At 43.3% G+C, this 25,746-nt stretch overlaps 1 protein-coding gene across 8 annotated transcripts in view; it reads right to left on the bottom strand.

Annotated features, from left to right (window-relative positions):
- Positions 1–25,746, bottom strand: part of Spata13 (spermatogenesis associated 13) — a 322,568-nt gene that overhangs the window by 7,976 nt on the left and 288,846 nt on the right. For all 8 annotated transcript variants that reach the window (XM_047552797.1, XM_047552802.1, XM_047552801.1 and 5 more), the window contains 7 exons: positions 14,605–14,741; positions 12,510–12,689; positions 11,956–12,141; positions 9,310–9,489; positions 7,081–7,313; positions 4,257–4,386; positions 2,336–2,708 (listed from right to left, as the gene is read on the bottom strand). In XM_047552797.1, the coding sequence (XP_047408753.1) occupies positions 2,336–2,708; positions 4,257–4,386; positions 7,081–7,313; positions 9,310–9,489; positions 11,956–12,141; positions 12,510–12,689; positions 14,605–14,741 (1,419 nt within the window). The remainder of the gene's footprint in view (positions 1–2,335; positions 2,709–4,256; positions 4,387–7,080; positions 7,314–9,309; positions 9,490–11,955; positions 12,142–12,509; positions 12,690–14,604; positions 14,742–25,746) is intronic.

Genomic DNA, 25,746 nt, shown 5'->3' with positions numbered 1-25,746 from the left:
GGCGTTCCTGGGCAAACATCCACATGCGGTCACCTTCACGCTCTCCAGCAGGAGGCCCTGGGAGGAGACAGTGCAGCCAAGGCGCCCAGGGTTTGCTTCCTACGTGCAGTGGGAATTCTGTGAGGTCGTGATTCCACCTATACAAAGCTGCTGTTGGAGGGCAGGGAACTGGACTTTGTACCCCGTGTGCCCTGAGTGTCCTTTATTATAAAGTTCTGCAACAGAGGGACAAGGGTGCCTGGTGTCTGTGTACTGTGTGAACTGGGTGAAAACAAGCAGCACTAGAAAAGGTGGGGATGAGACCAGATTCAGAGAGATGGAAGGCTGAGAGGAGCAGCAGCTGGTGCTGACTCCTGCCTTCTCTAGCAGGAAGCAGATAGCGGGAAACCGGAAGCGGGAAACAGAAAGCCTCTCCCCTGGAGGCAGACACTTGCTGCTCCACCCCCCTTGGACATGAGCTGGGCTCTGCTTTCACTTCTCAAATTGCCCGGAGTAGCCAGAGATGGTGACACACACCTGAAATCCCAGTTACTCAGGAGGCTGAAGCAGGAGGATTGCAAATTCAAGGTCAGCCTGCGCAACTTACCAAGGTCTCAAAATAGAAAGGGCGGGGGAATAAAGCTTAGTGATAGAGTCCACCTGAGTTCAACCCTCCTACTAACAACAACAAACAAAAGTCCTGAGTCACTCTGTGGGACCCAGACTCCACCTCTGCATAAGACTCCTCCCCATGCCCAGCATCTGACCCTGATTGGCCCTGATGTCTTCTTCAGGGAGATACTCTAGTCCCTTGGCATTTCCTGCCTCCTAGGCTGTCAGAGACAGCCTGGACTTGGCCCCCTACAGTGTCTGCCCATGTGTCAGTTACCCAGGCTGGCACAGTGTTCTAGGCAGAGGCTTGGGGCCCATTCCATCCCATAAGCACCCAGTTCACAGCCTTTCTGGCCTCATTCATTCTTCCCTCTGAATAGATTCCTGCTTCTGAGGATTGCATAACCTGATTTATAAATCCTTTCAACTCTAGAACAACACCCCACAAACCCTCCCATGAGTGAGAACAAAGCCAAAGTCAAGGCTGGAGATGGCAGCTGGTTACATGCGACATGGGGTGACTTGGTTTTCCTTCCAGCAATGAGTGAGGATGGGCAGGGCAGTCCCTGAGCTCCATCCTGGACCCCATGATCTTTGCAGTCTGGGACAACTTAGACTGCAGAAACAATTTCATTCCATCTCATCTTTAAGGGCCCTTAGTCCCTATGGCACCCCGACTTCCATTCAACAATGTGTGTTCAACCTTAGTGTGTTTGGGGGGCTCTGGACCTTGGGTTTAGAGACCGTGGGTGCTGCCATCATTAAGGTGATGTGGCAGCTTCAGCCTCATGCCATTCAGGTCATGCAATAGCTTAAGGTCAGCAAAGACCATGAAGACCAACCAAAATCCCAAAAATGCTTGGGACCAGAAATGTGCCACATTTCAGATTTTTTGATACTTGCACAAACACGATGACGTATTTTGGAGACAGTACCCAAGTCTAAACACAAAATCCACTATGTTTCATAAACCTTTTACACATTGCTTGAAGGTAATTTTATACAGTATTCCTACATTTTGACTGCAACTTATCAAGAGGTCTGCTGAGGAATTTTCCACTTGTGACATCATGTTGATACTCAAAAAGTTTCTAATTTTGGAGCATTTTGGATTTTAAAATTAGCAATGCTCAACCTGTACAAGTATAATAACAAATATGAACTAGCAGGGTTTTAATTACAATGTACAGTGCATAGTTCTGTAGGCGACAATGGGGAAACACAGAGGCAAAACTGGGTCTGGATAGACCAAGGTAGTAAGGTAAATTTAAAGTGCTTTGCACTGCTGAAGGGAAAGCCTCAAGAATCATCTGGTACTTCTGATGGCCTGCAGGAGAGTCACCAGAGTATGGCTCAGTCTCTAGAGTCACAATGAGCTGGTTTTAAATGCTACTGTGCCACATGGTAAGAGTGGGCTGGTTCCTTGAGGTTCTAGTTCTCATCTGTAAAACAGGCATAATAAAAGCAACCACATCCCAGGGTCTTACAGAGACAACATCTAAAAATGTGGAACAAAGAAACCAGCATAAATATCTAATAAATACTGTCTGTAGGAACTACACCCCTGTCATCGTTGGTCTTGGGAGCAAATGCAGAAGTACTTAGAATTTGCAAATCCTTTATCTTTCCCCAATGGTGGGATTTAGCTCTGAGGGAGTGGGCTGGGGACACAGCAAACGTGAAAGGCAGAAAATGAGGTTGGAAAGCAGAAGCACATAAGCCCTGGGGGTCCAGGGCTGCTCACCCATCTCCTGATCCTCCTGCACCCGCCGTCTCTCGTCCGCACAGGCCTGCAGCCACTTTGCCTTGTCTTCTTGTTTTTTGGCACAGAACAGATGAACCTCGTCTGTGGTTCTACTGACCAGCTTAAAGGCGTTTCTCACGCTGAGGTTCCAGTCCTTGTCCCGTCCATCCTCCACATCCACAAGCTCCATCTCATCCATGTCCATGCGGCCCTTGTAGTACAGCATGTCCCTGCGCAGCAGGTCCTTCTTGCAGGACACCAGCTGATGGTCAAACAGGAAGAATGTCCGCTGCTGGCTCTTGCCCTGCTTTGTGATTTTGGTCAGTTCCCCTGAATGAATCAATTCTGAGCTTCGGTCTAGAATATCCAATCCCTGGAAGGATGAAAACACATTTTCAGATCTTCCAATTCTGATTCCTTTGGGTGTTCAGGACACAGAAGAGGGTCCTGATGTACAGTCTCTCTTGGGTTTTCCAGAGAAGGGAAAAGAGATCACCCATTGCCTGTCTGCACACATAGGCAGGCAGGACCTTGGTTTCTTACCCCCATGTCCATGAAGTTTCTCTTTCTTTTCCTACTCAATGAAAAACTGCTATAGTACCTGGATGTTACCTGGGGTGTATACCTGACCTCAATCTGATGAAAAAGATGTTAAATTAATGAAATTTAGCCAAGATCTGAAGTGATAGCTGAACAAGACTGATCCTCCAAGAATAAGGAAGCATCAAGGAGGTTTTCCTGTACCGGGACACAGTGTGCTACCACAGACTCGTGTGGGTCTTTGAGTCAGGTACCTCACAGCTCCCTGGAATAATGACTCATTTAAGGTCTTGGAAACAAAGGTCAGGCAGCAAATTGCCAGTGACAAATTAGTAAACTTCTGACAGTAAATTATTCCCTACATGTCAGTCCAAGATGAAAAAGAAAAACACTTTCACAATATTTAGATTGGATAAAATCCAGTGTTACTTTATGATATTTGGTATGACACTGGCCTTTGTTTTATAAGATTTTACTTTCCTTTAATCCCAGTCATACATAATATTTTTTGGAGGCAAAAGAACTTGACTCCAAAATAGTTCTTCTATTTACTTGCCTGGAGCAACTCTGTGCCCCAGATTCTTCAGTTACATATTAAGGGAGTTTGAGGCCTGTCCAAGCTCCAGAAAGTCTAAAAAGGTCTTTGAAATGTAAGTATTTCTCTCCCACTTTCACTGTTATAGTCTACTTCAGTTAAACTTCTTAGTTCTCACACCAAACTCTCAATCCTCTGGGAGAGTAAGTTCTTTTGACCAATGAATGGATATAGGATGAATTCTTGGTCTAAAAACAATCTGAGCAGGGCTGGCTTATTCTTAGCAGCAACAGTACAGGATAGTGGTTACCAGCACAGACTCTGGAGCCAGGTTGCCTGCCTTGGTTTGAATTCTACTGTGTATACCCTCAGGCAAGATATTCAATCCTTCTGTGTTTCAGTTCCTCCTCTGCTAAATGGGTGAAATAACACTGTCTGCTTCATAGGACTGTTGAGGGGATTAAATGAGTTCATAGATGTAACTGGCTTAGAACAGTGCCAGACATGTGTAAATACAATACAGGCACTAACTACTGTCTCTGCTAGCATGTATGTATGTAACATACATATGTATAAATAAATAATAGCATGCATATTTTTGGGCCATTATTATTGGCTGAATCAGATAGTATATTTGTACTGTATTATATAATATTCACAGTAGCATATGGGCTAGGTAATAATTCCTCCTCAGCTTAGAGATCAACCTGCCTCAAAATACACAGACCATTCTTGAAAGCCAAGAACATAAAGTGTCAGTCACAGGATGTTCAAATTATGTCATCACTAGATTAAAGGTACAGAAAGGGGTATGGGGGCGTATTGTGTGTGTGATATTCCACTTACCTCCCAGCCTACAATGGACACCTGCCAGCGAGCAATCTTGTCAATGCTCTCCAGCTTGCGTTTGCGCTCATTGATCAAACAGGCCACATTCTTCATGGCCTCATAGGCTGCCTTTATGTTGTTGTAATCGCTGCAAAATGGGAAGTTAATTTCAATCATATAACACTCAACTCACAAATGAGTACTGACAAAATAATGCTCTGGATCCCTGATTTGTACACTAATAGTCTAGACGAAGCAGCATTTAAATAATAGCCATTGTTCCCTTTCTCTTTTTTCCCCATGAATAGACTACAGTCTGCATAGGTTAAGGGAGCTGGCGGAATGCAATTCAAAATTCTTTGGAATAAGAATGTTTTCATTCACTTCCCAGAAATCACAATGAATGAAAGTAAATGCCACAAGAAAACTAAGTTTTAGTCATGGTGACTCTGGGTTATTTTTGTTAATACAGAAAGAACAGTTTTCATTATTGCTTTGATTCTGACATAGCCAATTCTGTTATACAAAGTACTTAAAAATCACTAACCATTTCAAGGGTAACTTTGGCACCAAGTCTCCTCTTTTCCCTGTTCAGAAAGGGCCATAAGAGAATATGAGCCACAGTCTGAATTGGGGAGTTATGTCCGTGCTCACAGAGTCTTTGCCTCACCAATAGGTGTTCATTTAGAAAATGCTAGGAAGTGTTTTCTGGATGCTGCACTTGAATTAAAGTAAAATATCCTCCTAGCTAGCCCCCATCCCCATGCCTCTAAAACCACATGTACTGAAAACACTGAAACCTTAGTTCTAATCCATACAAGATGCAATACAGTGGTGTCTGAAAGTGTCACAGTCAGGTTTAGCTTAGCATTGATGATCTGGGGCCACGTAAACCAATCATCCAGCTGACAGCTGAACTTTTCACTCTTATGGTGATTTGCAGGACAGAGCCACAGGGTTAACTCAGATGGACTGAATTAGAATCCTCCTGCACAGCCCAGAGAAAAAAGCCTTGAAAGCAGATGCTGCTGTCAACCTACCAAACACAGCTGAACTCAGTGAGAAGTCCTAGCGTTGCCATAAAGCAGACCCCACTTTCTTTAGAAAGGCGTAGTCCCACAGAAGCAGAGCAGAAAGGAGAAACAAAAATGATATTTGGGGGCTATCATAATAACCCCCCAAAGAGGCCTTTAGAAATGAAAAAAGGGTGCAAAGTAAGTTTTTGGTACAATCCCAGAAAAAGGGTTGAATATAAGGCTTCTTTTTTTTTTTTTCTTTAGAATTTTTGCTCTGTTTTACTTAAGACAGAAATGGGCTTTTTGTAATTTCATTTTATATATGATTTTTAATGTATGTTTCACATATATACTTATATGTGTGTGTCTGTGTGGGGGAGTGTGTATATATAAATTTTTTTTTTAATAGCCAAAGTCTGCAAATGCTCAGTGAAAAATGCCCTTAAAAGAGAACAACCACTGGTCAGGTGTGATGGCACACGACTTATAATCCCAGTGGCACTGGAGGCGGAAGCTCTGAGCAACTTAAGCAAGATACTGTCTCAGAATAAAAAATAAAAAGTCTAGGGACATAACTCAGTGGTAAAGTGCCCCTGGATTCATCCCTAAGGACCAAAAAGGAAAAGAAAAAGAAAACCACTGTTGAAGAGTGGTGTGAACTCAGGTCACAGCTTCTCCACCTTGGAATGCAGGAAGCTGCCTGTGCATGTCTTTCAAGGAGTCTTTGCTTCTGGATTATCTTATCTATTTTCCCTGGTTCCTTATCATGAAGTGCCTTTTCATTCTTTTTTAAAACACTTCCACAAATTAGTGGCTGTCTCTTGACTTCCCTGTTTGCTTTTCCTACTGAACAGAAAGTTTCTCCACTGGAGACAGAAAGATACGTGCACACGCATGCATGCACACACACACACACAAACACACACACACATACACAGACACACACACACCCTTCAGTTCTTATTCTTTAAATTAGGCCTAGGATCTAGGCCCAGTGTTTGGTGGCCATCTCTTATTCTTCACCTTCCAATCTACTGTAAATGCTTCCCTTTTTAAGCCTGGTTTCTCCCTAAGAGTTCAGAGGCAGAGAGGGCAAAAGAACGATTCACTCTCCACTCTGCAGGGTGGTACAGTGATTCCCCTTATCCAGGTTCAGCAGTCCTTCCTTATCTAGTTTTGTTTGCAGCAGTTTCAGTTCCCCTTAGTCTGAAAACATTAAATGGAAATTTCCAGAAATAATTTGTAAACTTTAGGTAACTTTTAGAACAGCATTTTTCATTGTTTTATGTTAGTGTTGTTGTTAATCTCTTGCTTTGCCTCAAATTAAACTTTTTCACAGGTACGTAGGTATAGGAAAGAACATAACTTATATGTGTCTCTGTCGGGTTCAGTAGCATCTGTGGTTTGAGGTATCCACAGGGGTTTTTGGAATGTATCCCTCTTGGATTCAGGGAGACTACTGTAGTCACGCTTGTCTACTTAACCAATGAATTCATTAACCACTATGAAAGAATATTCATACAATATTTGTAAATGGTAAGAAATAACAATACAGTAAAAATCTGCATGCATTCATTGCACAGTTTAACAATTACCCTTATGTTTTCGTATTTCTAAAAATGCTTATTCTGGAGCCTCTTCAAATACCCTATTTCAATCATTGCCAGTAATAAACATGACTAACCCTTCCCCTAAAAACCAACAGCACTAAAGATTGCCACTTATACCCATCTGTCCTGGCCACTGCAGAAAGATGGGGCAGGCACGGTTCAGGGCAGCGACATTTCTGCCCATCTGCCCTGAGGGTCCCGTGGCCACTCCCTCACCTGTGCTCCTGTGTGGTGTACTTGAGCAGCTCTGCTAACTGCAGAGGGTATTTGCAAATCTTCTGCACTGGCGTGAGGAGGAACCCATCCAGGGCGATGTCAATCATCTGCTGGAGGAGGCGGCAGGCTTCGAAGAAGTGCCTGTACTTGCCCTGCTTCATGAGGTTGGAGAGCTCCACACAGGCACCCGGGTGGTTGTTGCAGTACTCGGAATAGATGGCAAAGCCCTCTTGCTGGAGGGAGAAAGCAGCCTTATCAGGTTATGGTCAACCTTAGTCTGAAAACATTAAATGGAAAATTCCAGAAATAATTCATAAACTTCAGGTAACTAAAGGGGAAACTCCCTGAAAGGAGGAAGGATCACTGCAGCAAGGACAGGCAAGGTGACCCCAATCATTGTGTAATGGCTTCCACACCTGGGCAATAGTAATGGGCATGGAACAAGTTCTTGCTTCTGTCAGGGCAAGGTGGAGAGAACGGGGACCCCTGCCACCCCCTCTTCACCCAGCTTGGGTTTGCAGCTGAAGTGTCAGAGAAGAAGGTGCTGCCTCAAAACCCAACTCACTCTAGCCCAGTCCTCTTTACTTTGACTGATATTTTATTTTTTTATTTTATTTTATTTTTACTTTACTTTACTTTACTTTACTTTTGAGGGGTACTGGAGATTGAACATAGGGATGCTGTATTGCTGAGCTATACCTATACCCCCAGTCCTTTCTAAAATTTTTTAAGTTTGAGGCTGGCCTCAAACTTATGATCCTCCTATTTTAGCCTCCCGAGTTGCCAGGATTATAAGTATGCTCCATGGCACCCAGCTCACTTCCATGCCTCCTTCACCTCCTCCCCATAATTCTACCTCTCCCAGGTCTGATTTTCACATGTCACTCTCCTGCCTCAAACTGAAAAACCATCTACTTTTCTGGATTTCAAGTTCTTCCCCTTCTCCCTCTATGTTGTGGGCTCCCTCCCTTCCTCCTTCCTCCTGGGTCAACAGGGCATCTGCTTTCAAGGCTCTGTCCCTGGGCGCTGCTCCACGTCCCTGAATGTTGCCTTAGCCTGACCCTCAGCCACTGGGCATTCACTCACACATGTCCAGCCCCCTCCAGAGTGGCCCTTCCTTCCTGCCCATGCCTGTCCCTGCCCTGCTGGATGGTGTAGGCTTGGGTGTGCTCAAATACAGCATGTCACAAACTAAGCCCCTATTTCCCTAAAAAACAGATTTTCCTAAGTCACATGTTCATTTCTGAGACTGAAAACCCTGTAGGCAATTGTGACTGTTGCTGTCTTTGTCACCTATAATCAGTCTTGTCACACTTTCCTCAAAAATACCCCTTCTGATAAATCCCTTTCCCGCCTCCCAGTCCATCACCAGGCCCAGCTCAGAGTCCTCTCTGGTGGCAGTGGCAATACTCTCCGGCCCTCGGATGCTCACCAGCCTGCTCTCCAGCCAGCTCCCTCACCTACGAAGCCTCTCTTACTTCTCCTCTACAGGGTCTTGCTACTCTGGCCTCACAAGTCTATCAGAGTGCCCTAGAGCCGCCGCAGGCACCTATTGGGCCCATCTTCACACCAAAACATGATGCTCAGCGATGTAAGGTCTAGCCACCCTGGGGGAATAACTCCTGTTCTGCTGCAGCTTGAAAGTGTCAGGCCCAGCACTCAAGAACTGAAGAGGGGGTGTTGCTGTCATTACCATTTTTACTATGATTATTCCCTATTTTGGCTGGAAATAAAATTGTCTTTTCCTGAAATCTTAGTATTAAATAGTAACAATCACTGGTAAATAATGATAAACTCATGTCACAATGTCACATGCCTACTGTTTAGTAGAGTGTGACCTTGGATCACTTATTCTCTGGGCCTTAGTTTCCTCCTCTGTAAAATGGGGAAGCTAAATGATATCAACCTGATGAAAGTATAGGAGCCAATATGAGACGTCTCGGAAAATAGTGCTTGAAACGTAACAGACACTTAATGGATACTATTAAGAAATTCCTCCACATATAATCCCAAACTGAACAAAAAGATAAAGAAAAAATTGTCTTGGGGTATTGAGAAACTACCCACTTTAATTTTACAAGTGACATCTCTAGTCTAGGAAAATTAGTCAAGCAAACCAAACAGTAACAAACCAAAATAAAGCAAAAATACTCCTATTTTTAATGGAGTCACATTTCAAAATTATTACTTAACCAGATGTTATTAGTGAAGAAGTAGCAGGTGACATACATGCTGAAGGAAGCAGGATCCTATTTCACTTAAGTGAGGTTCCTCTTTGTTGTACTGCTTCTCAAGGTCTTTCAGGAACTTTCTTTGGAACTTGTAAATGTCTTCAATGTTTCCAAAAATAGTGGCTAGCTGTGCAACAGTGAACATTCCCGTGTGCTTGCGACACTGTCGAATATAGCCCTGCAAAATACAAAAGCAAACTTTTTTATTTGAAAAGTCAAAGAAATGCAGCACTGAGGATCAAACTGCAGGCCTTACACAGGCTGGGCAAGTGCTCTATATCTGAGTATATCCCCAGCCCATCATAAATATTTAGGGAAAAAAAAATACAAAAAGGAAAGCAGAAAGTTTCATGTGGCTGGATTTAAAACTTCCAGAAATTAGTTTCAAATACCAGAGCTTAAAAATTAGTACTGTTGCATTATTCTAAATTCTTAAAAACAATCATTCTCCCATCCCTAATTCCATTTCACAGCTGAGAAGCCTTGTCAAACCCCAAATGTGACTGCTTGCTGAAAAGCTAACGCAGCTCTGCTCACTGTCAAGCATGGCAAAGCGCCAAGGACATCTAACCCATGGATTCCACTGTCACTATACAGCCAAAACGTGTACAACTTTAATCAGAGGTCTGCTCTAACAGTGCTAATTAATACTCTTTATATAAAATCATGGTTATATTATCACTTGGGTAGGAGTCAGTAGGACAGGAAGAAAAGGCCATATATGTAATAGCTACCTCCAAAACAGCACCATGCATTTAAAATAGACAAGAATGACCTCTTAATAAAATACATACCACTCACTTCTGGTATGAATTTTAACAGGATAATAATACAATGCAAGAGTTCAGAGTACAGGTCCTAGGGCAGACTGCCTAGGTTCAAATCCCAACTCTGCCACTTGACTTTCTTGCTCAGTTTCCTCATACACAATAGGAAGCTAACAGGATTGCCCAATAAAAATGCTCTTAGTAACTGAGTTAATCCAGGTAAAGAGATGGAGCATAATAAATATTTGACAATGGTTAGCAGTTATTCTGATTTTCCTAAAGTACCACTTTAATTTTTATGATTTTTTTTTTTTTTTTAAATCAGAGCTTTACATTTACACATAGTAGTTGGGTGCATCCCAACAAACTCATACAATGCATGGAATTTGAATTCAGTTCATGATCACCTTTTCCCTTCCATCCTCCCCTCTCCCCTTCTCCTGCTACTCTACTAGACCTCCTTTCACTTATCTATTTATATTTGATTGGTTCCTTATGTAATCTTATCCTTCCTTGCCCCTTTCCTTTATTTACTCTAGCTTCCACATGAGAGAAAACATTCAACCTTTGAGTTTCTGAATTTGGCTGATTTCACTTAGCATGATATTCTCCATTTCCATTCATTTATTGGCAAATGCTATCATTTCATTCTTTTTTTTAATGGCTCAGTGGAACTCCATTGTATACATACACCATAATTTCTTTATCCATTCATCTACTGAGAGGCATCTGGGTTGAATCCATAATTCAGCTATTGTGAACTGTGCTGCTATAAACATTTATGTGGTTGTACTGCTGTGATATGCTGATTTTAGTTCTTTTGGGGAAATATCAAAGAATGGGATAGCTGGATCATATATATGGTGGTCTTTAAATGTCACTTTAAAGACACTGCTTTCACCACACATTGATACAGAATAAGATGGTTGGCACAAGTAAGCAAAATATCAGTAGGTCCATGTGGCTGGTTGGTCTAACTACAGAATGGACCATACTCTGACTTAGCTCGTCTCTAGTGCTGAATGGTCACAGATGAATTGATAGTGCAGATCTCAGCATTCACAGCTAGGACAGCCGGAATGATCAGACCGGGCAAGTCAGAGTTCAGCAGAATGCTCAGACAAGATTCACAAGAACAAATAACCATATGGGAGAAAGGAGCCTTTCAGACTCACATCTGCTAAAGTTCAGTTCTCTGAAATCAGGAAAAGACCATAAAATGAAATGACTGCCAAGGAGACTATCATGACACCATAGAATATAGCCTAGGACATTACCAGATAAAACTAAATTTTTTTCATCTGTGTCTAATGACTGAATTTCATCTATGAGTCATTGATTAGATGCTGAGGGCTTGGAGATAGTGACAACCTTCAACTGTAAAGGCAAGTGGGTTTCACTTAAAAAGACTGTGGACTTCCACAGAGGTCAATCACTTTGAATACTCCCAGGAGTTATGGATGGAAAAAGTCCTGATGGAAAAAGCTGCAGAGTGCCCTTTAAAGAAGATTGGCCACTTAGGAGGCAGAGGCAGGAGGCTCCCTTGAGCCCAGGAGTTGGAGGCCAGCCTGGGCAACATAGTGAGATCCCATCTCTCTGTATATGTAAGTTCATGCGTACATGCATGCATACATACATACACACATGAATAAATAAGGACTGACTGCAGCAGCAGGTAAAATAGCCACAGCCCATTAAACTCAGCAATGTAGGTAGTTTAATAGATCTGTGCAGGGGCCAATGGGCAGGAGCAGAGGTGAGGAGAAATGAGAAGTGCAGAAAAGTGTGCATGTGAGGGTCTGACTTGGGGGAGGTGGGGCCATGTCCTGCAACCTCAGGCTGTGACCCGCAACAAGGTCCTGGGGCCTGCACCTTACCTCACAGATGTCCTTGAGGTGCTTGATGTACACCCGCTCAGTGTTCATGATCTCCTGGATGACATTTGTCCGCATCTGGTGCTTGTTCTCAGAGTGCTTATGACGGCTTGTGCTGGCATCCTCCTCCTGCTCCTCGCCAGGTGTGCTGCTAGAATTTTCTGACAGCTCTTCCTGATTGACTCGAAGCTGCAGTGCACACACAGGTGATGGGTGACAGGTTATATGGGGAAGGAGGAGGTGAAGAAGACCTCCCTGGCTTCCAACTTCTCTGTGACCAGCTGGTTATGAGGGCAGCCTGGCCCCAGCTTATGTCGTTATGTCCTTAGCAGAGCCACGGCCCTGCCAGCATAGCTCAAGAAACAGCAGCAATGCCAAATAGTTTGTTTACCTTCATTAAAATTTTATTTGGACTAACCTAACTTCTTACAGGTTTGACTGCTGTGCGGGATTAAAAACAATTACCAAAGAACTAGACCTGGATAAAGGGTGAGATCTGCCTGAAAGGCTGCTCCCCCACAGATACTTCTGAAAAGGACCAAAGGCCACACACTTACTCTGACAAAGCTTGCGGGGAACCAGGCCTCCTTATCCTCATTCCGACCCCACCACCAGTCTTTGTTAGAGGCTTCCAGGACCTGGATGACATCCCCAGCCTTGAAGCCCAGTTCCTGGTCGTCCATAGTCACATGGTCCCAGAGAGCTTCTGCGCAGACCACGCTGCCATCGCTGATCAGCTGGAACAGAGACAGGAGGACAGGCTTAATGCTGAGAATGGGTGGGCAAGATGGCAAGGGAACTGCTGGGCTCTCCTGGTGACACTGACCTCTCCAAGTTCTTGTTCAGACACATAGTGACATCCAGTCAATCTCTACTCTTTCACTTGTTATACAAAAATCAATAGGGGAAAACATACTGGGGAAAAAGTATCAGGTGGATATCTCTGATCTGCTCTTAAAGGAAAATCCAAATCCACTTTTTAAAAGATGTACGGATGCCACTTGATATACCCCATTGTATCCTTTGCATAAGCTCATTGTAAGTTGAAAATATCCTAAATCCAGAATGTATTTAATGCACCTAACCTACCTTACATCATAGCTTAGCCTACCCTACCATAAACATGCTCAGAATACTCCTGTTAGTCTATAGTTGGGTGAAACCACCTAACACAAAATCTATTTCATGCTGTGTTAAACAGCTTAAGTAATACACTGTAAAATGAAAGTGAAAATGAATGAATGAATGAATGAATGAAAAAATGGATAGATGGTCTGAATTCCTAGCCTGAAGAGAGCAGAACTCAAAATTAAAAGTACTATTATTTATTGAATACATGTGTACTGCTTTCACATCATGGTAAAATCAAAAAAGGTTAGGTTGAATCATTGTAAACTGGGGACTGACTGTATAAATAGCTCACTTAACTCCAGATCAATTAAGCTAAAAAACTTGGATACCTGGAATATTAGGTTTCTGAGCAGACAAACTAGATGTCAGAGCCAAGCCTCCTAATGTTAATTGTGTATGTTACTGGAAGTTCCACATACCTTCCCCCCAGAGGCATATTATTCATACTAATTCCCAATTCAATATTCAACTTCATAGTTCACTACAACTAAAGACAATGGCATGATTTTGGGATATGTAACAGTTAATGAAAAAGTCAAGAACAGAAATGGCTCATCCATTCTCTGGGCACAGGAGCAGTTGATTCTGTGTCCCTTAGCTCTTATAGACATACAGACCTATCTAAAATGCCTGGGACCAGCAGTGATTCAGGTTTCTGAGTTTTCTGGATTTTGGAACATTTGCAAAGTCTTTACTGGTTGAGAATCCTAATTCAAAAACCCCAAATCTGAAACTTTTTGAATGTCATGTTATTGCTTAAAGAGTTACACATTTTGGGGTTTCCATTTAGGGATACTTGGCTCATATCATGTTTAGAATAATGACAGGAGATCTTGTTGGGAGGCTAACAGACTTAAGTTACACTCCATACACTCTGCTTAAGAGTGTCCAAAGCTTGAGGTGCCTGCTAAAGCCGCAACATGGTAGAAAGAACATCAGATCAGGAGTGAGAAATACATGGTTAATTCCAGCTCTACCATTTGCTACCAAAGCTACCTCTTCATTTCATGGCATTTATTAGTACAGATAAAAACTCTTAACTTTGCCTCTTATATTGTAGTTAAGAATTACATGAGTTAATGAAAGGGGAGTGCATTCATAAACTGAAAAGTAAGATCTGAGTGCTAATGATTACTGCTCTAATTACTTAAAGGATAAGTTTCAGTTACCTGGAAAGCTTGATCACAGCTGTTTGTCTGGCAATTCCAAAAACCAGTGTTGTTCCTGTGTGCACTTTTTTTCCCTTCAGTGCTAGATATTGAACCCAAGGCCTCATATATGCTCTACCATTGAGCTACATCCTAGCCAATTTTTTCACACTGGGGACTAAGCCCAGGGCTTTGTGCATGCTAGGCAAGTGCTCTACCACTGACCCACACCCCCAACCCCAAAATGGGAATCAGAGTTCTAGGATTTAGAAAATGCTTAGCAAAAAATAATCAGACAGCAACATATGAAGTAGTTCTGGACCCTGCAAACCCAGTGTCCAATATATGCCACTGTTTTGTGGAATTCTGGTACCTCATTAATGGCCAGTTGTTCCCCGCCTGGTTGTAGATACCGAGGGTTGGCCTGGCAGAGTTCTTCATAGCTAAAGTCCTCCTCGCTACCGTTGTCATCGACTAAGGCAGAGGACTCAGTACCTCCATCTGAAGAAACTAGAGAAAGAGAGAGAGAGAGAAAGAGAAGGGCAGGGGGGAGAATGGTTGAAAAGGCAAAGCTAAAAACAAAACACAGAAAACAACAACAAAAAGTTTTTCAAATGACAAACTACCTTTGATAACATACTCCAGGAAAATTATCAGTTTCATCTTCCTGAAATAAGAAATCATTAGAAAACACCTATTGACATATTTATTAATCCAGAAGTAGCAATTGATGCTGAGGAGGTGGAGTCAGGGGTTCCATTAAGTGAGAAGTGGAACACTTCAGAGAGCACTGCCAACACAATTATTTTGAAAGTTAAGGTAAATTATGTGTGATTTAGTCGAAAATTTATGCCTCAAAATAGAAAAATACAGATATAAAGTTTCTAAGCAATATGGTAATATGCTAGAGGAGGTAAAGAAAACGAAAATTGTGATCACTTTTTAAAAGTCTTCTGCTTCTGTCTGCAAGGCAATACTACTATTAAGTCCACAGAGTCATTCTTACTATTGTCCACATATGAAAGGACTAGACATCTCAGAACAAGGAATTACATGATATCTTTACTAAAAGAGACAGGTCTTTTATATATTCATTTATTTTGTGGTACCGGAGACTGAACATAGGCTAGACAAGTACTCTACCACTGAGCTATATACCCAATCCTTTTTATCTTTAATTTTGAGATAATATCTCACTAAGTTGCCCAGGCTAGCTTCTAACTTGTCATCCTCCTGTCTCAGCCTCCTGAGCGCCTGGGATTATAGGTGTGCACCACCGTGCCTGGCCGAGACAGACCTTTTAAGGATGCACACAGAATTTTGGTTTCACCACCTTGCTGTTAAGATTTTCTGTATGGAGACAATGGGATCCTCTCACCTATGCTAACTAATCATCTGTCACTGAGTGGAGATGTTTCTTCTTTGAGATTGATAGGCTTCTGTACAAGCTGAGAGATGTCTCCATTACTATTTTCCGCAATGGAATGAGTGGCAGGTGCTGGGGACACACAGTTAAGCAAAGGATAATCCTTGTCCTAAAGAGGCCAGGACTAGTACTCTGGTAAGCGAGGATGGCGATTTCAGGAGGAAGGTAATAAAACCCAATACTGAAAACTCGAGACAGAAAAACAGAAGTGGTGGCTGTTTATTCATGCTACTCAGATGGCTTTTGACTGAGAGAAAAAGAGTGGAATCTGAAGCACATGCTACACAGATGGCAGTACAGAAGTCTCCCATTATCTGCAGTACCATTTCCCAGGTTATGGTCAGCCACAGTCCAAAAATATTAAATAGAAAATTCCAGAAAAACATTTCATGTTTTAAATAGTATTATAATACACAATGGTTATAAATGTTCTATTTTGTTAGTTATTATTGTTAATCTCTTACTGTGCTAAGTTAATATATTAAACTTTCTCATAGGTATGAATACATAAGAAAAAAAAACATATTTATGTAGGGTTTGATACAACCTGTGGTTTCAGGCATCCACTGGGGTCTTGGGAGTTATCTCCCATGGTATTCATTCATACATGGAATGAAAGATGAAACTGAAAAGTGTGGGGGGCGATGGTGAGCAGTTCACTGTGGAGGCTCTCAGGACTAGAGCAAGCCATGGGGGGCTCTTTTAGGTTGAGCAGGGAGGGACAGGTTTTGAGTAGAGGTCTGCTGATGCCATACAGAGCGGAGGTATTAGAGTCACTGAGGCCTGAGCTAATTCCAGCCCTAACCCTCTACAGGCACAGGACTGGACCTGAGCAACTTACTCTCTCTGAGTTTCACTCGCTTCATTTTGGAAGAATCTGGTGACAGAAAATGTATCAAGCTCCTAGCATCCTTGACGTGCACCTGGGACATGGCAAGAGAGTAACTGTGGTGACTGCATTAAGGGTGACAAGGGCTGGGCTAAAGAATGACTCTGCTGCAATGTGAAGGAAGGACCGGGAGAGGGGAGGAGACTGGAGCTAGAGAAACCAGCTGGGAGAAATGAGGTTAGCAGGAGCCAGTGGCAACAAGGTGAAGCACCAGGGAAAGGAGTCCAAGGATGATGTGGAGGTTAAGCTCAAGCTTGGAGCAAGAAAGAGGATGAAGTCAACATGGTTTCAGAAAACCCCAATCTCCTAGGAGGATTAACAAAAGAGATGTCAGAGGAAGAAAACCAGTGCAGAGAGAAGGAGGAAGGGCTAGAGAAATCTGTGCACGGCTGTGCTGCTTGACTTTGGACTTGCTAATCTACATTTCTACCAACTTTACTCTCCATGGACAGGCCTACTTTCTAAAGAACTTTTTTTTTTTTTAAACTATTTTATATGCTGCTAAATCCAAGGTGCATTTTCTATTCCCAGCCCATCTCAGCTGGAATCTCAGGAGCTTTACAGACCTGCATGCAGCCCTGGACCATCCCAGGCCCTCCATCCTGCGTTCTACCTGCCTCAGTCCTCTCCTTCCCTCACCACTTTGGCTGTGTAGTGGGGAGTAATGGATTTTGTAAGCAAAGCCTCAAATGCTTACACTAAAAAAAGAAAAAAAATTACTGTACAAGTTTGCAACAATGGGGGTAATAAACACTCTGAAAATCAACCATGTGACTATATTTCATATACTGGATTCTTAGATTTTCTTCTCTAAATACAGATAGGATCAAGATTATGATGAAGAATTCAAGCCAGTAAACTAGAGAGGCACCGTGCTCACAAAGCAGAAGGTGGGTAGAGAGAGCAGTGGCTGAGTGGTTACTTGGCTAGCTTGGGTCTTTCTCAGCCTGGCCCCAGACACTCCTTTCACATGCTGCTCCAGCCACCTTCCCACTGGTTGCCCCTATCCTGTGTGCCCGAGCTCTGAACACAGTGTCAGGGCACCCTGCCCAGCCACATCTGCTGATAGGACCAAACTTTCCAACTGCTTTCCCCATTGTAGGGTGCCTCTGCCACCTGGACAGCCCACAACACAGTTGCAGTCACCTCCTTTCCAGAGTCCTCCTGTGGGCCTAGAGTGAGCCAGCTGTACCCACTGGTATGCATAACTGTGGCCCTGATGTGTAACTGCCTAGGCTGGTGCACTGAACACAAAATCAGTGAACCCTGGATGAGCTGATGATGGTATTGCCAAGTTCCAGCTCTTAGTAGGGACCAAGTCGGGTTCTGGACAGGTGCATGGTGCCAAGCACCTTTTCCCCACCTCAACTCCCCACTCCTGTTCCCATCCCCAATCTTACTCAGGGAAGTGAAACGGAAAGGGAACTGCCTCAGAGGTGGGGCTGCAGGGAAAGGTCTGTTCCTGGACCTAAGCACAAAGTGGAGAGTCTCTCCAGAGCCTCAGCTGGGCTCTGGCTTCTCCCTGCTTTACCAAGAGAGAGAGGACAGCACTGCCAGGGGTACAGCAGGGTCAGTGGAACTCCAGGAGAAGTACAGGCACGACAGATGCAGAGAGCCAGCTCTGTGTCTGTCTCTTGTACGGCCAGGTGGCAAGGAATGATGATACCACCTACCAGGACCCACCTTCCACTCCTCCCCACCCCTCTTTCTCAGTGGAACTTCTCGCCCTCAGGGAGTGCAGGGCTGGTGGTAATGCTGTAGTCTGATTCTGGGTGTGTGGGGGCGGGAGAAACACACTCATGCCTGTACCAAGCACGGCAATGGCTCCTTTATAAATGTGTAACTTCCACTTCCTCTGCTGTGGTCAGAAAGTTTACAGGTGGAGAACTGCACTTTCCTGGGGTATGTGTTTTCAGAGTTAGGGGAAGGAAGTTTTGGGAAGCAAGTGTATATGTATTTTTTTTTTTTTTTCATGCACAAGTATGTCTTAAACTACAAAAGAGCACTAAAGCCAAAAGCCTCCTCCAACCCTGGCAGCTTCCCAGACAGCAAGGTCCAGTGACTACCTTTAATGTCTGAAATGTTCTAATGCTCCAGGCTGAGCACAAAATACACAAAACCACAGTTTGTAAAAAGTCCAAAGCCGCAGGAATCTTCAGATGTCAGCCAACAGTGATCTGGCACCGCCTGGAACCAACGGCATTTTTCCTTATCACATTTCAGCGACAGTTGAGAAAAAAAGAAAAGAAAAAAGAAAGAGGAAAAAGTGGAGGAAGAAGCAGCAGCAGCTCAGTCAAATGAGGTGTCTGGGCTTCCCACCCAGAGCAGAGCCCTGAAAATGGCACTTTCCCTCAAAGAACCACTGAACAATATCTGCCCAGGGAGGGCCCTACCATCTGACCTGATTATTGCTGTGAAAATCAGTAAAGGGGGGGAAAATCAGTAATGATCATGCCAAATGCACAATTTACACAAGTCTAATGAGAAGGAGGACCCACTGAAGAAGTGGTAAAGCAACTTTACAGGAGATACAAGAATGGAACCCTCTGGAAAGAGACATGGACCTGGAATGCTAAAACCTTTGAGCTGCTACCATAAACACAGGAGAACGAGGTGGGTCATGAGGAAGATTTCTACAGCAGTGGTTTCTACACCACAGATGAGTATCTACTGAGCACTGTGGAAAGGAGGTGCAAGAGCATGCAGATCGGTGACTCAGACTTCCCAGGGCTGGCAGAGGCGGGGCAGGGGCCTGGGGTAGGTGACAGGCAGCATGCACAAAGGAAAGAACAGGGTAAAAAAAGTCCCCAGACGCCACAAAGGAATGATAAATGATGGAGGTGATGAATATGCTAATTGCCTCATTTGGTCATTAACACAATGTATACATGTGTACATCACACTATACCCTAAGTAGGCATGTATAATTGTTACATGTCAATTCAAAATAAAATAACACTTACTTTAAAAAAAATTTACCTGGGCAAATAAATGTCCTCACTTCACTGCCTTTCTAGCTAATTGCCCCTGGAGCAAGACACTTGACCTCCTTCAACTTCGGTTTTCTCTATCTATAAAATGGACCTATTCATAGGTCATTCTCCTTCTGCTGCCCTTTTCCTCCCACATGTGACTCACCAGCAAACCTGACTTTACCTTTGCTTCCTATGGTAGCCAGAACCTGGTCACCTCTCACCTGTGTCTCCCACCACCCTGGCCTGGGGCACCTGGTTGGGGCTTACTCAATCCAGCTGCCCCTCACTGGCCTTCCTGTGGCTGCCCCAATAGAAGATTCTCTCCAAAGCAGCCAGAATAGTGCTACTACATCATTCTTAGGTCTGAAGGTATTACTTTGCTCAAAACCAGTCGCAGGGGAGAGAGCCAAAGTCCCAAGGCCCTCCCCAGACACACACTGCGCCTCCCACTCCTCCCACTCTGCTCTGGTCCTGATTGGTGTCCTGACTACAAACAAAACAGGTGCTGCCCTCTGCCCAGGGCTTGCTGCCTCTGCACCCAGCACCCCTCCCCAGACACATGCACCTGTTCCCCTCCCAGCAAGCACTTCTGGACCTTCCCACTTAAAACTATAACACCCTCCCCAGTTTATTTCCCTCTGTAGCAGTCATCACAATCTAACATTTGATTAACTGTCTGGCTCAAACAAAAGTTACCAATGCAATAACTAATCTGATCTGTCATTATTTGCATTCCTAGTAACTAGACAACTGCTTGGCACACCTACATGCCTGAGATGGGAGGAAAGAGCCATGTGCCACACAATTACATTTCAATCAACTATATACATTTCAGTGGTGCCATAAGATTAACACGGAGTGGAAAAATTCTTCATGTTTTTCCTGTACCTTTCCTATGTTTAGATATACAAAATTCATACAAATGCCTACAGTATTCACTACAGGAACACACTGTACGGGTTGGTTTATAGCTTAGGATAGCAAAAGCTCAGGTGTATACTAGACTACATGAGTCTATGTTTTAGTAGGTACACTCTAGGAGGTTCACAACTATGGAACTGTATAAGAATGTATTTTTCAGAATGTGCCCCAGTAATGCATTAAGAGATGCATGGCTGTACAGCACACTGACTTAAAGCATGGCTTTGGCATCAGATGGACCTGCCTTCAAATGACAGTACTAAATAATTTTTAAAATTTTTTCTTTTGAGTGTGAGTTCTTGATCAAGCACCTTTCTCAGTCTTTTTATCTGTTAAATGTGGATAAGAAATACTACCAACTCTAAAAAAAAAGAAAGAAATACCCATCTCTTAGGACTGACTATAAATTCTCAACAGTAATTGTTACTGGTTGGTTGTGAGCCTCAAATGAAATGATGATGTTTAAATATACTTTGCAAAGTGAAAAACAGCACAGAAGGGCAAGACACTCTTTAATTTGGTGTTTGACGTCCCAGGCACTGATTTAAGCCCTCTTAGGTGTATCAGCTCATACAATCCTCATGGCAGTGCTATGTGGTGGGTGCTATAACTGGGTACCGAATTACACACAAGTAAACTAAAGAACTAGTACGCCTAGTTGTGTGCATCGGGCCTCTAACTTTACCCATCAGGCAGTACTGTTTTCCCTGCAGTCCCTCTGCTATTGGTAACAAGACAAAACTACTGGGCAGATATTAAACTTCCTCATCCTAAAACTTTAGTACTTCTACACCATTCTGGAGAGTAGGCATAATTACTGATTCTCTGGTGCTTTGCTAAGCTTTGCTTCCCACCCCAGCTCACCAATCCCAACTGGGCCTGTCAATGACCTGATTCAGTTTTCTGTTTTAATTCTTTCCCCTTCATGACCTTAACTACATTCCTGATTTTAAGTTCCTTCTAAGCTAATGACTCTTGTGTTCTTGACCTATAATTTAGATGTGTTTTACAGAGCTGGACTTCTCAGTATGTATCTAGATTAGAGGGATCTTAGTGCTATACCATAATGCTGCCTATGTGCTCACTGTCCTGATCTTTGTTTCCCCTTCAAAGACAATAACTTCCTTTCGGGGGGTGGGGGGGGGTAGAATCTATTTTTGTATTCCCAGCACCCATCATAGAGAAGGCATTCAATAATCATTTTCCAACTGAACTACAAATTGCCCATGGGGAAACCGAGGATCCAAGAAGTCAAGTTATTAAACTGAGCTACACAAGTGCTGGATCAGAGCCAGGATGGAAACCAGGTGTCCTGACTCTCACCCCAGTGTTCATCTCAGATCCTCGTTAGAAAACTCTCTAGCTAGTCTTTGGGCCTCCTGTCTCCCTCCCTGAGACAAGATATACAGTACTTCCAAGGTAAATTTAAAATAGTAGTTTAATGATTTCACAAGAAATTACACATTAATTATCTATTGCATCATGACAAAATTCTTCCCCAGTATTCCAAGGCCTTAATCTGATTCCACTCTACTTAAAGGAGCTGCTATGTGGCAAACAATAAGTGTTTTTTAACTGAACTACACACTGCTGGTGGAGAAACACCAACCTGCAGTTTAACTGAAAACCCTGTGCCCACTGGGTGCCAATGCCCACACCCACCTCTTGGTGAGGGGCATGCCTTTTTACATGACTCAGATCCGACAGAACTGGGAGGCTGCCTTCTCCACCAACTGCAGAGGGCTTCAAAACCCTCAGCTAGGATGAAACTTAGTAATAGGGACTCTTTATTCAGAGGAATTTTGTGTGATATAGAGCAATTATAAATCCTCAAGCTGGTGTGGTGATGCACACCTGTAATACCAGCAATTCAGGAGGCTGAGGCAGGAGGATGGTGAGTTTAAGGCCAGCCTCAGCAACTCAGCAAGACCCTGTCTCAAAATAAAAAAATAAAAATAAATAAAAAAGCTAGGGGATGTAGCTCAGTGGCAAAATGCCCTTGGGCTCAAACCTCAGTTTTATGTATGTATGTATGTATGAATGAATGAATGAATGAACGTATGAATGAATGAATGAACGAATGAATGAGTGAGTGAGTAAATAAATAAATCTCAATGTTCTTCAGCAAAATCAGGGCAAATTAATATATATAAAAAAGTAAATTTCCTTTTTTTCTACTGTAATTAAATAACAACAAAATCCCCCCAATTTTTTTTTTTTTTTAAAAAGGATACAGTTCAGTAGTGCTAAATCTATTCATGCTGTTGTACAACTCCCTAGAAGTTTTTCATCTTGCAAAACTGAAATGCCATACCTATCAAGCACAACTTCCTCTCCTCCCCCCATTCCTGGGCAACCATTTTTCAACTTTCTGTCCCCATGATTTTGACTAGATAGTTCATATGAGTGGAATCACATTCGGTATGTCCCTTTGTTTCACTGAACATAATGCCCTCAAGGTCCACCGGTGTTGGAGCATGTGTTAGAACTTCCTTCTTTTTAGTGATGGAATAATATTCCATGTTACATACACACCCCATTCTGTTTATCTTCTTATTTGTGGATGGATATTTGGATTGCTTTCACCTCAACTATTGTGAACAACGCTACTGAAATGGGTGTGCAAATTATCTTTTGGAGACTCTACTTTCAATGCTTTCAGTTATATACCCAGAAATGAGAATGTTGAAGCACAGAGCGATTTTGTAGTTTTGAGTTTTTTGAGGAGGCTCCTTACTGTTTTCCACTGTGGCTGTATCAGTTCACAGTCCTACCAGCAGAGCAAGGGGTGTAGTTTCTCAGCACTCTTGATGATAACTGTACTGTCTGTTCTACTGGGGGAAACAAGTGTGTAAAAGTCATTTTTTAAAACGACGGTGTAAACAAGGAGCCCAGACTGCTCCAAACTGAAATCACCTTTAAAAGCCTAAACTTCTAGGTGCCATCAACATGAGAGCAGCCAGCGTTCTCCTTGCATGGCATTTCTTAAAGCTTCAGCCAAGCCCAGGAAGATCACCCTTTATCTCCTAAAGCTCTCCGTACTGACATCAGCACATACCTCTAGCGAGGAATGAGTTTTTCCCACAGAATACCACCAATACCAAACTTGCAAGAAGTGAGCTTTCAGCGCTTACTTAATAATCACTGTTCACCATCACTCCTGGAAATGCAGTCCTCGGGTCTCCTGAGCACTGTACTTGGGCCACCTTCTTCCTGAGGCACCTTCTGCCCCTCTCCTAACCCTGCCCCTTACATGGCTGCATCTTGAAGTTTAGCCTCAAAGGTCCCCTCTACGCTCCAAGTCTGTTTACTTCCTGGATGAAATGACCAACCCTTCAGGCTATGGCTGACATCTGAGGAGAACTTCCCCCACCCCAGTCTGCAAGCCTACATTTCCAGCCCTGGCCAGACTTGGCCTCAGAAACACAAACACAGAACAGTGTGGTATCCACAGAGGATGTGCCATATCTTACATCAGTAGGACTGTTACGTTTAAAGAAGAGGTTAAAAGAAAGAAAAAAAGCCAACAATAAGCAGCTCCTACACTCAGAAAAATGACACTCTTCTGTCTGAACTTAGGTTTTACATGTGAATGGATTACACCTGGCTGGGCACAGCGACACATGCCTGTAAACCCAGCAACTCGGGAGTCTGAGGCTGGAAGATTACAAGTTCAAGGCCAGCCTCGGGAACTTAGCAAGACCCTGTCTTAAATTTAAAAGGGCTGATGATGTAGTTCAGAGGTACAGCACTCCTGGGTTGCATCCCCAGCACTGCAAAATAAATAAATAAAAGCAAAAGGCCCAAACCTGGTAACTGATTCTGAGGGTGAACTTGGAGGACAGGAATCATCAAAGGGCACCAACAATGTAGTGTTGCATTTTAAGACATTTTAAGACACCTTCCTATTTGCACACACAGAAAATAGGCCCAGAGGCCCACAGCTTGGTGGAGCTTTTTCCTCATGACGAACAAGTATCTTTCCCATTTGGTTTATTTTTTTGCACATTAAGTTCCAGGATTTTAGAAGCACTGGACTGGGAATCCCAAGATCTAGATTTGAGTCCCACAGTGGCCACCTTAGGAAAGGTCTTGACTTCTCTGACCTCTGTTTTCTCATTTGTAACTGAGGAATATGTCCCTGCATGGTAGCTGAGAGAGGGAGGTATCCTGGTGAGGGTCGGATGAGAAGGCAGATGTGGAGCATTTTCTTAAACAGATGGAAGATGGGAATTAAGATGCCAGGCTGCAGCTTCACCAGGGCTTGGTCTGAAGGTGATACAGATGTGAGCGACTTGCACTATGGGCCAGCTATCACCAGCACAGTAGCTAATGAGCAGCACCCTTTCCCAGACTGCAGGATCCTCAGGGGGGATTTCCCCTCATCTTATTTTGGGGAAGTTCCGGGCTTTGAACAATCTGTTAAAAACATGTATTTCAGAAAACCTCCTGCTGATCACTCCTACTGACTTCCTCAGGGTTGAGATAAGCAATTTGGACTTCCCATCTCAAAAGCAGAAATAGCCGGCAGAGGCAGGCAGCCGCATACACAGAAGTGAGTGGCTTTCGCAAGGGGCTGCTCGAAGGGTTGGAATCATGGCTGAATCCCTCATCTCAGTGGGTGAACCTCAAACCACTGAGATGCACACAGAGAGAACAAGCAATCTCAACGCGTGCTGCCAGGGCACCTGATCCATTTCTCTTTAGCGATTCCCAGATACCTAGGACCATGGCACTCAATCACAAGGAGAATGTTTAGGAAAAATAGACTGCCTGACTCAGCACCATGGAACCAGGGTGGGTAGCTGGCTGTGTTCAAAAGAATCCAGAATCTATAAAGAACTCAAAAAACTCTACACGAAGAATACAAATAATCCAATCAACAAATGGTCTAAGGAAATGAACAGACACTTCACAGAAGACCTACAAACAATCAACAAACATATGGAAAAATGTTCAACATCTCTAGTAATAAGAGAAATGCAAATCAAAACTACCCTAAGATTTCATCTCACCCCAATTAGAATGGCGATTATCAAGAATACAAGCAACAATAGGTGTTGGCGAGGATGTGGTGAAAAAGGAACACTCATACATTGTTGGTGGGGTTGCAAATTAGTGCAGCCACTCTGGAAAGCAGTGTGGAGATTCCTCAGAAAGCTTGGAATGGAAACACCATTTGACCCAGCTATCCCACTCCTTGGCCTACACCCAAAGGACTTAAAATCAGCATACTACAGAGATACAGCCACATCAATGTTCATTGCTGCTCAATTCACCATAGCCAGATTGTGGAACCAACCT

This window comes from Sciurus carolinensis, chromosome 5 (assembly GCF_902686445.1).
Source record: "Sciurus carolinensis chromosome 5, mSciCar1.2, whole genome shotgun sequence".
NCBI lineage: Eukaryota > Metazoa > Chordata > Mammalia > Rodentia > Sciuridae > Sciurus > Sciurus carolinensis.
This window is presented reverse-complemented; position numbering and strand designations above follow the sequence as displayed.